General features: G+C 40.7%; 1 protein-coding gene across 5 annotated transcripts in view; it reads left to right on the top strand.

Annotated features, from left to right (window-relative positions):
• The window catches only part of sox6 (SRY-box transcription factor 6), a 133,179-nt gene that overhangs the window by 60,479 nt on the left and 60,404 nt on the right, over positions 1 to 12,296 (top strand). For all 5 annotated transcript variants that reach the window (XM_085342992.1, XM_085343063.1, XM_085343216.1 and 2 more), the window contains one exon: positions 6,628 to 6,717. In XM_085342992.1, coding sequence (XP_085199118.1) covers positions 6,628 to 6,717 — 90 coding nt within the window. The remainder of the gene's footprint in view (positions 1 to 6,627; positions 6,718 to 12,296) is intronic.

Raw genomic sequence — 12,296 nt, 5'->3', positions numbered from 1 at the left:
GGTCAACTGTGTGGGATTAACACGCTGGTCAGTGGCAATAAAAAAACAGGGGAAAGGGATGAGTTAGTGTCCAAAACTGCAAGGTAGTAACAGCTTTGGTCTGTGGTTGTCAAAGCATTTCAGCCCACATTTAATTTTGAATCATTCACTTGATAACAGGATGACTATGACTGAAGTGCATTCTGTGGGAACTGCTGTATACTAACACTGCTAATCCATTCCCTGAACTCAGCATCTGCAAAGCGTAAAATGCCAAATTATTGAAAGACCTTAAAGTTATCAAATAAAAAGGAAAGAAAAGACAGCGAGAGAGACTAAAAGCTGACTTTTGCATTGCTACAGCTAAGAAGTAGGGAAAACACGATGGAAAGGAAAAAGGACATAAAACACAGGACATATGCTTTCTTTCCCAACCTCGTCTCGGTTACCCTATGTTATATTTATAGCAACTATTTACATGACCAAATAGGATAGTGTAATAGTGACTAACAGAAATGTTCACCAAGTGGAATAATGATTAGGTGTCAGTTAAAGAAAGCCCACCACGAGGTGCAGGTGCTCCACAATACAGCGCCATGTCTCAAGGAGCCGGACCTTTTTATTTACGCATGCCGGCACTCGTAATTACATATAAAAAGACAGAATTATTCAACAGAACCAACGAGTATTCTGGAAATGGTAGAGGTTATTACAACTGTTGACAACGAGGAAAGGTAATTGCCTGAAAATGAGCGACAACGCAGTGTTGTGCTCAGAATGCACCCCTCCTCCCGATCCCCCCTCCCCAGCCACTCACCACCACCACCCACCCCAGCTCCCTCTTTAGCGTTTGCATTGTGCAGCATCACCCGGGTGTGTAACCTATTGCGTTCCGATTGCTCCCTTGCAATTAGTGCCCTTTTTGTCCTCACTTCAATAACGGCATGATTATGGAGACTTCAGGAGTATTTGCAGCATCCAACAGCTGTTGTCTCAGGGACTACCGGCTGAATGACAAAAACATGTTTTCTCTCTGCATTTCACTTCCCTGGCTGCCTCTTGTAATTATTATGTTTTATTTGGTTTGATGATGGGGTCTTGTTTTTAGTGTGTCTGTGATTAAGATATTCAAAGGATTCCTTGGAGTGTGTCACAGTCATTTTCATTTTTATCAATCTCGACTTTTGATTTGTTTCCCGTGCAGTGCGGAGTGGATGGGAAATTAGACGTTAGCTTATCATTGTCTGACTGAGATTCTGGCAGCTTTATTTCTGAGACAGAATCTATGCCTGAATCAAAGGATTATACTGTGTCTAACACTAAAAGTAGGAATGTAACAAATGTGACAGCCTTTTTTAAGCTGTTTAAATGCTTCCAGTTTTTTTTTCTTTTTTAAGAATTTGCCCAGATATTTTTTGCATGTGCAATCATACGATAAAGTCGACACAATGAAGTAAATCAAATGTGCTAATATCATCATAATCATTTATGGATAATTTATGGCTCTATAATCCTCTGTAAAATAACAGTGATTTGTGTAATTTTCAATCAAAACATTAGTGGGTATTCCTCACCCCACTGCTTTATTGGACCTTTGAACTTTATGGGATGCCTAGAAAGCACCAATCATCACTAGGTTACAATTATGGTATAGTTTTATGTGAAATTTACTTTTGACTCACTCTTTTTTTTTTAAACTTGTCAGTTTTGTTTAAGTGAGGATGGATGGATGGATGGATGGATGGATGGATGGATGGATGGATGGATGCATGGATGCATGGATGGACGAATTGATAGGTGGAATTTGACTATAATTGGATTAAGCCAAATTGTATAAAACCTACTCGTTTTCCTCTGTCCATCCACCCCTCACTGCAAATGCTAAATTGTTTCCCTATTTGCCTCACTGTCTCATCCTCTCCATTGTGGGGAGGACATTATTTATACGGTCAGTGTCAGCTGATCATTGATTTGGTAATTACACGTTTCCCCTTGAGGCTGAGACAACTGATATACAAGGCCAATGCTAAAGGGGAGGTCCTCCTAGTTTCTTATCCATGACTTATAGCTAATTTGACCCTCCTAGATAGCCCTCTCTACTCTGCCAACAGCTTTTCAACACAACAAACACTCAAACACAAGTATCATCTTTCTCCCAGGAGAATGGAGCTCACAGAGCAGCTCAAACTGTGGTGGCAGGCAGTTGAAACCTTTTCATTGCTGACAACACAGAGTAATAAAACACCCATCGCTTCATGTTGTAACAAACCATTCTTGTGCTTTGAGGTATCCGTGGTCTTTTGAAACATGACGACGTGTTTTCTTGCATCAAAAACTTTATTATATTCAACTTTTTAGGGATTGTAAAGGATAATATTTAAAAAAAACAAAAAAAAAACAAAACTGAGATGGGCTTTTTTTTAACCCAAGCTGTGGTGGAGTACTCACTTTAATATACACAGTGTACTCCATAGCTCCATATTACGGAGCCCCGCAGGGTACATGGGAGAAAAAAAAATTAAGACGGACTTTTGCGAGATCTCGCAAAACTAACTCGGGATCTTGCAAAACTTTTGCGAGATCTCGAAAAACTAACTCGGGATCTCGCAAAACTTTTGCGAGATCTCACAAAACAAACTCGGGATCTCGCAAAACTTTTAGCCGCATTCTTCGGACGCCAGCCCGAAGCCGACCGGGAGGTCGAGGCACGATGTGCCGGGAAAGCAGTGTTCCTCCCAGCTGTAGTAGGTCTCGACCTCCCGTTAGCTTCGAGCTAATGGGAAGAATGCGGCTAAAAGTTTTGCGAGATCTCGCAAAAGTTTTGCGAGATCCCGAGTTTGTTTTGCGAGATCTCGCAAAAGTTTTGCGAGATCCCGAGTTTGTTTTGCGAGATCTCGCAAAAGTTTTGCGAGATCCCGAGTTAGTTTTGCGAGATCTCGCAAAAGTCCGTCTTGATTTTTTTTTCTCCCATGTCCCCTGCGGGGCTCCGTACCATATCATTAATTTTTAAGATCTAGTTTATTGCTGTCCAATTTAATTCCAGTGTGACAGGATCTGATGTGTTTGTGACTGCATTTTTTTAGTCGGTTTGATGTACCACTTGGTAACTTGACTTTTTCTGTCTACAGCAGCAATAAAAAGATTAATTAGCAAAAATTTTCTTCTGTCTTCTCTTTTTCCAAATCTGAGAAAAAACAAAACAAATTTGGGATTGGTCTCTTTTTCCTTAAAAGAGTGGAGAAAGTGCTGAAAGAGAGGTCGAAATACGTCAGGGAAAGACAGACAAATAGCAGGAATATCAGTATTTTTCTTCAAGACTGTCAGGGAGTCAGTCGGTATCAGGACAGATAGTAGTAACCTGTCTTTTAGCTTCTGTGGTTTATACTGAACATGATATTCTGGCACCACTGACTGCCAGGTGCTGAAAGCTTTGTTTATGTCACATATCATCCTAGAAACATTCTTCTGTTAAGATTTATGGGGATCATTAAGGTTTGTTTTTAATACAGTTTAAAAAAATGTAGCCTAATCTATCCCAATCATCGCAGCTCTGTGTGTCTCAATCCCTGTGCCTGTTCAGCCACATCAATAAGATCACACAATGCTTGCATAGAAGAGCTGTATAGTAGAGATGACACCCCTGATAGTAGCTAAACATATTGAATTTGGCAGTGTTAATGACTATTCGCTTTCTTCTGCGTGCCATTTTGGCAAAATAAAATTGGGAAAGAGTTCAGGGCATTTTTCCAGCTATATAGCACCAGCCCCAGACAATGAGACCCAGACAGGCTTAGTAGTCAAGAAACCATTCCCCTCTCACTGGGAACACATCTTGGACACACACACTCCAGTAGTTTTGTCTTGTATGTTGCTATCTGTGCTAGCTGCAGAGCGGTGGGGGCCTGTGCCAAGGGTCCATAGGGACCACTGGAATCGCTGGGGCTGGAGGAAGTTGGTCTGGGTCCAGTGGGGCGATCTGGGCTTGGTGACAAGCCAAGCTGTCTACTGCAGGGACGCTGGGAAAATGTAAATAAGAGCCTGATAAGGGCTATTGTTTTCATTCCATTCTCATCCCAGCTGAATGGCCTGCTCCCCAGCCACAGAGCATTTTATCTCAAGAGGGGGAGAGAAAAAATGGATGGGGTGGGGGTGGGTGAGAGATTTAAGAGCCCCCATAGGAAAATAAAAATAAACTCGCTGGACTCTTCTCTTGTTTAAGCTAATTCCCTAGTATGTTATGTCCTACTTTGAAAGGACAAGAGCAGCAAAGTCTTCCAAACACGAAAAACTTCACAAGTTTACCACTTTTCCTTTCAGAACATCTGAGTATGTATTTAAAAAAAGCAATCAGGAGTTAAGCGTGAATCTTGTATTACAAATAATCTGTTATTTTATGGTGAATAAACTGTGTATCAATTTTGACACCCTGTCATAAGCTGACAGTAATTAGTATGTTGATGGTAACCAGTGTTTTCATTGGCATTTATAATTTCTCCTGGGAAAACAGAAAGACATTTTAGAAACTGAAGTAGCATTCCTCGGATTAATCTAAATTCTTCAGGAAAATAGGCCGTGGACGGGTGCTTTGAAAAAAGCCAGACATCTGACTCATTTACTGCTTTCCTCGAGCACGCCTGCGCAAAAAGTTTTTCTTCTTTTACCAAATCCATTTTTGGTTGCCTGTTTTGTTCACACTTTGAACACTGAAAGGTGTTTGAGAGTTATTTTATGGACTAATCCAGGTCATTATTCACCTTTCCCAGGTGGAAGGTAGGGAGGACAGCAGTGCATTCCAGCTGTAGTTTCTCCTGTTGGAGGACTTGGCAGGTCGTGTCTGGCCCGGCAGAGGGGATAGAGAAGTAAGGGAGCGGCAGCTCTCCTGGGAGGGAGGTGGAAGGGAGGGGGAGGACTGGAGTAGAATGGAAGCTGGCACCACATTATCTCCAACTGTTGGTGCATTCCTTAATGATCAAGTGCTGGAGAAGCATCTGTGATGAAAGTGAGTGTGTTTGTGTGTGTGTGTGAGAGAGAAAGAGAGCGAGAGAGCATATGTTTGCTTATTAGCATATGTTCGACGTGTTTGTTTAATTCCCCTTTTTACCATTTTTTGAAATATGTCTGTGCTTCAGGGGGAAAATGTCAAGCGCTGGTGTTGCTGTGTCTGACAGGAGATTATGATTTGAAGGGAGTTTGTTGTTCTGGGAGAGGAAGCCCTCTCACCCAGGGGTGAGAAGCAGGGAAGAAAAGCTGAGCTCCGCTACTCCCCCTGCCCTTAACACCCTGTTTTAAGATCTGTGATCTTTGTGCCACGCAGGGAGTTAACACACACAAGCACACACAAAACACATAGGCTTTTCTGACTCCCTCTCTTAGGGTCAAGGGCACAAACTGTGAGTTGGGAATTGGAAAGTCAATAAAGCAGAAGTAATGTTATAATGACCCCGAGCTGAAGATGTCCTGTCGACCCCCATCACATTGGAGGAAGTGGCCAATCAAACAAAATGGTGACTCTGCTTGATCTCGCTGAAAGCCACCCTTAAACAAGGCCACAACAACTACTGACCCCCTGTTACTCCCAGATCCTCTGAACTCAGTGTGTTTGTCAGAAGGAGCAACAGTGTTTGGTTTGTGGAAGCGGGCGAGAGATGATACAGAAGGATAAAAGGAAGCAACATTTGTATACATCCTCAACTGTATAAATCTCCTCTGATCCCAAGGATGATAGTGGTAAAACTGGAAGAATCCAGATGTTTCACGTGACAGGGCTTTCTCAGTCTTCACTCCTCCTCCGTTGCATTATGTAAAACAAAAAACCATAAATTCTGCCCGTGTGTTGCCAGAAGTATGTTTGTGAATGATCCACTGTTATATGCTTGTAAGACTATTCATTATGGAGTTCCGCAGCTTTGCAGCTTTAAATGTTGCTCCATATTAATTATACAATTTGCAAAAATCTATCTATAAATGCAATCTCTATAAAACTTATTTTAATTATAAGTCAGTAAAATTTATTTTCATATTTCACTCAAAATACTCAAAGAATTGCACCGAGGCTGCGGCTTTAAAAGGCATAATTCAATAGGACTGGATGTGTTGCTCTGGTTCAGATTAGAGGCAGGCTCAGAGTGGAGGGTTGCTCTACTGTTGTTTGATGGGAACAGGCTGAACCCGAAGCACCGCAGAGATGGTGGAGGCCTAGGTCAGCCAGCCCAGTATGTTCTTTATCAGCTACACCAGCGACAGCATGGCAGATTGCAGCCATTCCTTCTCTGATTCATTGTCTGCTGGACAAATGTTAATTGTTTTCATCATTGGCAGCTATGTGAACGTTTGGACGTACCCAGTCTAACTCTTTGCCTCCCGTTTAATGTGTGTCTCTGCCCTTATGGTAGTCCCACAATGCCTGCTTCCCTTCTCACTCCACCCCTAGCTCATCTCTCAGCTGTCGGACGGAGTCTCTTTTTAATGTTTCCCGCGCAATGCCATCAAATAAAACACCTCTCTTTCGTCTGATTCACCATCTTTTCATTTAAGTATATGGATTTATGACATCTAGCGAAACTATATACTTTGCACAATATTACATACATAAAAACGTCAAATATTACAAATGGCTTTAAATTTCCCTTCTAATTTTTCTTTTTTTAGAATCCTCGTGCATGGAGAAACTTCTTTCTAAAGACTGGAAAGAGAAGATGGAGAGGCTCAACACAAGTGAACTGCTGGCAGAAGTAAAAGGTATGAATAGAAGTACCCCGTGAGTTCCTCATTCCTATCAGACTTACATAGTATATGTGCTGTTTAATATCAGAAAAAGCCTTGTACTTTGAAATGAAACAAAGGCCTTTGGCTGCCCTCCTCATTCATTTCTCTCCTCCCTTATCTTTTGTTGGAATGCCCAACTCTGTCCAAAGTGCTTTTCTTCAAAATTCCAGCCCATTTAGCCTCAGTCGAAGGCTCTCTTTGCTTGTCAGCAGTTTATTGTTGTTGTCCCTTCAGACGGCCCTGAGCCTCGCTGCTCTGCTCTGGCACATGCGGTGCGTTCATGCTGCTCTGGTAATTGTTGAACCCAAAGTGTGCATGATGTAAACAGACCACGGCTGAGCTGAAAGGGGAGAAGCGGCTTGGAGAGGAGAGGGTGCGGAGACGCGCAGAGTCGTCTCCTCGGTGAGCTTGCGTTTGAGTGGAATGCCTTGACGCTGACAGTGAACGCCCCGTGCAGCCTATCGAGAGCACCACAGCAAAGAGCAACTCAGCACTCCCCCAAAATCTCTGTTTATGACAGCGTGAAGGTGGGCTGAGGATGGGCAGGGCAGCTGCTCAGTCCTTAGCACTGACTGTTACAGCGAGCTGCTGTGTTTATACAGCACAGGGAAGCACAATACCAGCTGGCTGCTGACACTGGGCTGCCAGTGGCTCCCAGTAAATCCCTTCAACTAAGAACTTCTAGCGGCTTGCTTTAATTTCTTGGAAACCCTTTAGATAATATTATATCAGTGCACCTAGCGTTTTAATTAACATTTCATGGAAACAATTCACAAACAAGGGGGCCGTAGTTTATTAAGGTACAGGTTATATTGATAATTTGCTTAATTGTTTCTTTTCATAAAACATAAATGGGAAATATCAGAAGCGTTCAACTTTAATGATTAATTTAAATTTCTCCACCTGCACAGAAAGGTTAAAAAAAGCAGATGAATGTTCTAATAAGTATATTCATTAGCAATAACCTTAATGAAGTGATGGATAAATCGTTGCTTGCTAAACTCGATTCATTGTACCTGTGCTAGTACACTGTGTGTCAGTGGAGATCAAAGTGCATGGGGTAAAATGTTTAAAATGATTTAGCCTTTTGAAAGCTGGTCTGTTAAATTACAGGAAGGGCATTTTTTCTGTTTGATGAATGGGAAAAGGAAGGTTACTTGGTGGTCTGTAAACAGGTAGGGAGCCTGATAATAAACATTATGGCCTCTGTCTGTTGATGAGTTATGGAGACAGTCTTTACACCACAGTTACAAATATAAATGCTTCTCCTATCACAGAGGCAGCCTTAGATTTTTAATTAGCATGCCATTTCATATGACTGTAGACATTTCAAAGGGCTGCTTTGTGCTCACCCTTACAAATGTCTCTCTCTCTGCGTTTGATGTCTGCCTGATGTAAATACGGGCAATTAAAAAGAGGCCCAGGGTTGGAGATGCACAAGGTCCACCTAATTAAAACACAAACAAAGGTACCAAGCAGAAAACACCTTATGATTAAGATCTAAAGTGTTATGATGAATCAGAGGTCCCATTAATTGTTAGGTTAAAATCAGTACAAAAGGCAAACATATCTGTAGGTTATAAATGAATGAAAGGTTGCGGAGAAAAAAAGCTTTACATGCAGATAAAGGCTACAGTACCTAGTAGCAGAGTGGCCTTGCATATTCTGTGCAGATCGCTTACTTATTCCTCCGCAAATTATACCAAACGCCTTGTAGGCTCTCTTTTGACATTGTTCCATTGGAGCCTTGAAAGAGAAGCCATTGTTATTGCAGAGGCAAGTGGTGGAATCTGACTGGTGAGGAAATGATTTTGTCTTGTTCTTAGGAAAGAGATAAAAAAACAATAGGTGTGAGAGAATTTGACCTGAGGCTTTGCCCGTGAAAATAAAGACATTCTTTTGCAGCAGTTGTGTTCAAACATGCCCCGAATACTTTATCCTTTTGAGCCGAACACGCATGTACAGTCAACAAACAAAACAACTGCATCAACAACATCAGAGATTTTTCTTTTCAAGGTCCGCAAACCCAACCAACCATTTTCCCCTTACAAATGACAGATGTATAATTACAGCCTATTGTAATGCGCGTGTTTCATACATATTGTGCTGTTTTGAGGTAAAGGCATGTTTTCTAGTGTTTTAGTGTAAGTCGAAAGTGGCGTAATCCAGTGGAGGCAATGTGCTTAACCCAGACATACAGAGGGGTGTTATTAAGGGTTAATGATTTCAAATCTCCATCTGGCTTTTCTTGTACGCCGTCAGGGCTTAGCATCAGCACGGGGAGGCGAAAAGGAGAGCTTGTGAAGGAGCATTAGTGGCGGATTTCTTTTCACCAGTCAATTCCAGGGCTAACTGTTTGTTTTCATACCTGAGCTTAGCTGTCAATCTGCAGGAACGATGAAATCTCCTGAACAAAACCACAGAGCAAGAAAGGGAGGCTAGCTGGAAAGGCTCCAAACCACACAAAGTAACAGATAATAAGAGGCAAGGTGGAAAGTGTGCACAAGAAAGAAGTACACAGATAAAAAGATTTCAGCTGAGGAAACTTGGACAGTTGACATTTATAATTATATATCTCAGAGAGATCTGTTATATGATCACAAGTGACTGATAATAACCATTCATTATGCACATATATACATACACATATATGCTTATATGTCTTTTGGCTTGCTCTGTGCAGGGTCTTTGAGCTTCATACTCAACAGAGCTATTTAAGTTTCCCTGCTGAGTGGTAGTTTACTGGCCCCCCGATGGGGGCATAAGAAAAAAAAAAAGAAGAGAAAAAAGAAGAAGCACACACACAAACTGCTCAAGCATTTACTCAAACTGGAGGAAAATATGTAGTTACTAAATTGGAACACAAGCTGTATTCATTCCGCTGGAATCTGCTAAAAAAGAAAGACAGAAAAAAGCTTAACGCTGTACACTAGCGTTGAAATGGCAGCTTGAATTCTGAAGCAGAAAAATCAGGGCTCTTGCACTGTCACAATCAATTTGAGAATGGTGTCTACGTGACAGTGGTCGAGTGCAAACATACAGTCCTGTGGCAGGCAGATAAGTGGAAGCTCTTTAGGAGGAGAACAGAGGGCAGGGCAGGAGGCAGCTGAGACTGATTTGATGCTGGCCCTACCTGTGCTGGCTATACTCCTGCACAAGCAGAAAGGGGTCCACAGTGAGAGCACAGAGCCCAGATTGTTTAGTACTGTGGGTTTGTTGCAAAACATGTTTGTGCACTTTAAAAAAAATGTCTTAATGACCTCTATAAAGTGCGGTTTTGATACTACTGGACACAACTGCATATTTGTGCAACATTCCCCATCAAAAGTGAGCTTATGTAGCGTTAGAAAGGAGAAGGAAGACATTAATTTTGAGGGTATTTCAAAAGGTTTGTGTATTTTATATAATATGTCTATTACACCCAACATACAAACCGTTCACACAAATAGCACAAAACGTTATCTGTCCAGTTGCTCCAGTCAAAAATGCCTCAGTTAGCATTTTCTCCACAACACTTCAGTCAACTGTTTGCCCTGTGCACTCAGGTGAAATATGAGCCACAGTAAATCATTATTCCTGAGGCCACATTTGCCAGATGAATGCATGTGAGTGTTGGACTGTGTGTTTTTCTCCTCTAATGAATTGAGGAATTTAGCTTGTGGCAATGGAAGGTAAAAAAGGAAGCGCTGTGCTCGTGTGTGTGTGTAGTGTATGTTTGTATATACAGGTACAAAAATCTCTGTGTTTTCAATTACATATTTTCCAGTGGTTTGTTCAAGTTGAGTCATTTAACAGTATATCGTTTTATTAATCTTCCTTTCAGTCAGAGAGAATGTAAACCATTGAGAGAGCTGACAAAAACATATCTATGTCATTTTTAAAGGAGCCTCCCCTAAAATATTCATTAGTTTTTCCTGGGCAAAGCAAATTGGATTTTCACAAGCATGTAAAGCCGAACGGCTAAGTTATATGAGGATGTAAGAGAATGCGAATACACCCTTCAGATTTAAAAAGATGCGTATAACAACCAAATTTTAGGAAGGCATAAAAATGGCTAAGACAGGTTTTTGAAATTGTGTTTAAAGTAAAAAAAGTCACATTTTTATAGGCTCCATAAGAAAGTGTTATTTTTAGCTTAATTTCATTTATGGGTAATGCTATCGAGTGCATCAAGTCACTTTCCAGGATTATTTTTGATTCTTTTTTTTTTCTTTTTTTTTATTATGGAAAGAACATCAGTAATTACACAGGTGTTATTTTGTACTTGTGATTTGGCATTTAAGTATAAAATCAGGCTGGAGTTGGGGACTATCTCAAATCTTCCTTTTATCCTTCTTTGCATGTGCACCAAGCAAGCACTATGGCCTTTTATGTTCAATTTTATGCATTTTGATCTAGTCTATCACCAGTACACTGTTCTGTTTTCGAAAATGTAATGTAACAAATGTGTAAAATTAGCAGTAAAACACTAAAATGTCATTCTAGCCTGAAATGTGATGACTTTTGATGAAAAGTTTAAACGTTTTAAATTGCACGGAGGCTACAAATTTGTGCACATTTGGGCTGTTCTGGATCGAATTTGACTGAAAGGGTGAGAAAGTAAAATGGCACAGGAGCGATCATATGTGGTGCACATAAGGAACAGAGCGCACACAAAGGTCAGAGGGTGTTTTTTTTTCTTTACATAGAGACCTGCTGCACCTGAAAGGTAACAAAATAATCTCAAAATAAATAAAGTAGAATGCATTTGTTCTACACAAACTGAGAAAGACAGAAATCAAAAGATCAGTGAAACGTGCAACTCCCCCCCCAAACAGGGCTTTCTACCTCTGTTTTGAATGCATATGCTAAGTTCCAATAGGCAGTGTTTAAGTGTTAATGAATGCTGAATTAATTATACTAATTATACATTAGATTATTGATTATAAATTGTAGTTATGGTTTGTTTTTTTTAAGCTTTAGCAATGTGAAGAGTGTTTAATGGCAGTAATGGTTATACATGTGCGTACAATAAAACTTAGCAGTTCCAGTTTTACATTTTCACTTTCAGTAAAATATATTGGAAAAATCCACTTTCCATGCTCTCTGAAGGCATTAATTGTCGATATATATTAATATCATCTATGCATTCTAAATAGATCTGTAGTTCAGACCTGTTGGCTCGCCCATGCTGCAATGGCACGAATGGCAGTGCAATGGCATTGGTAAATTCTAAAATAAACATTTATGATCCCTGGTTAGATCTGCTGGCTAGATTTGTATTAAAAGCCTGAGAACGCAGCAGGTGCTCTGACCTGTTATATGCTTTGTGAATATGTGTTCTGGGCTCATCTGTCTTTGCTTCCTGTTATCCCTGCTGTTTCAGTCTATCACTTGTGATCTGATAAAAAACCCAGACAAAACACTGGTATTGTTGATACACTTATCCATCATAGACAGCAGACAGAAAGTCTTTCGAAAGATCTCATTTTGCGCAGTTCAAGGAAACAAGTAGATTCTGCTTTAATTATCAGTTGTATAGGTAAGACGGATGAATAAACGCTCTGTGAAAA

The sequence above is a fragment of the Diplotaxodon limnothrissa genome, linkage group LG1 (genome assembly GCF_057381915.1).
Source record: "Diplotaxodon limnothrissa isolate DT_005_m linkage group LG1, D_limnothrissa_male_GT1.1, whole genome shotgun sequence".
Taxonomy (NCBI): domain Eukaryota; kingdom Metazoa; phylum Chordata; class Actinopteri; order Cichliformes; family Cichlidae; genus Diplotaxodon; species Diplotaxodon limnothrissa.
Note: the sequence above shows the minus strand (reverse complement) of the source record. Positions and strands in the feature narration are given on the sequence as shown.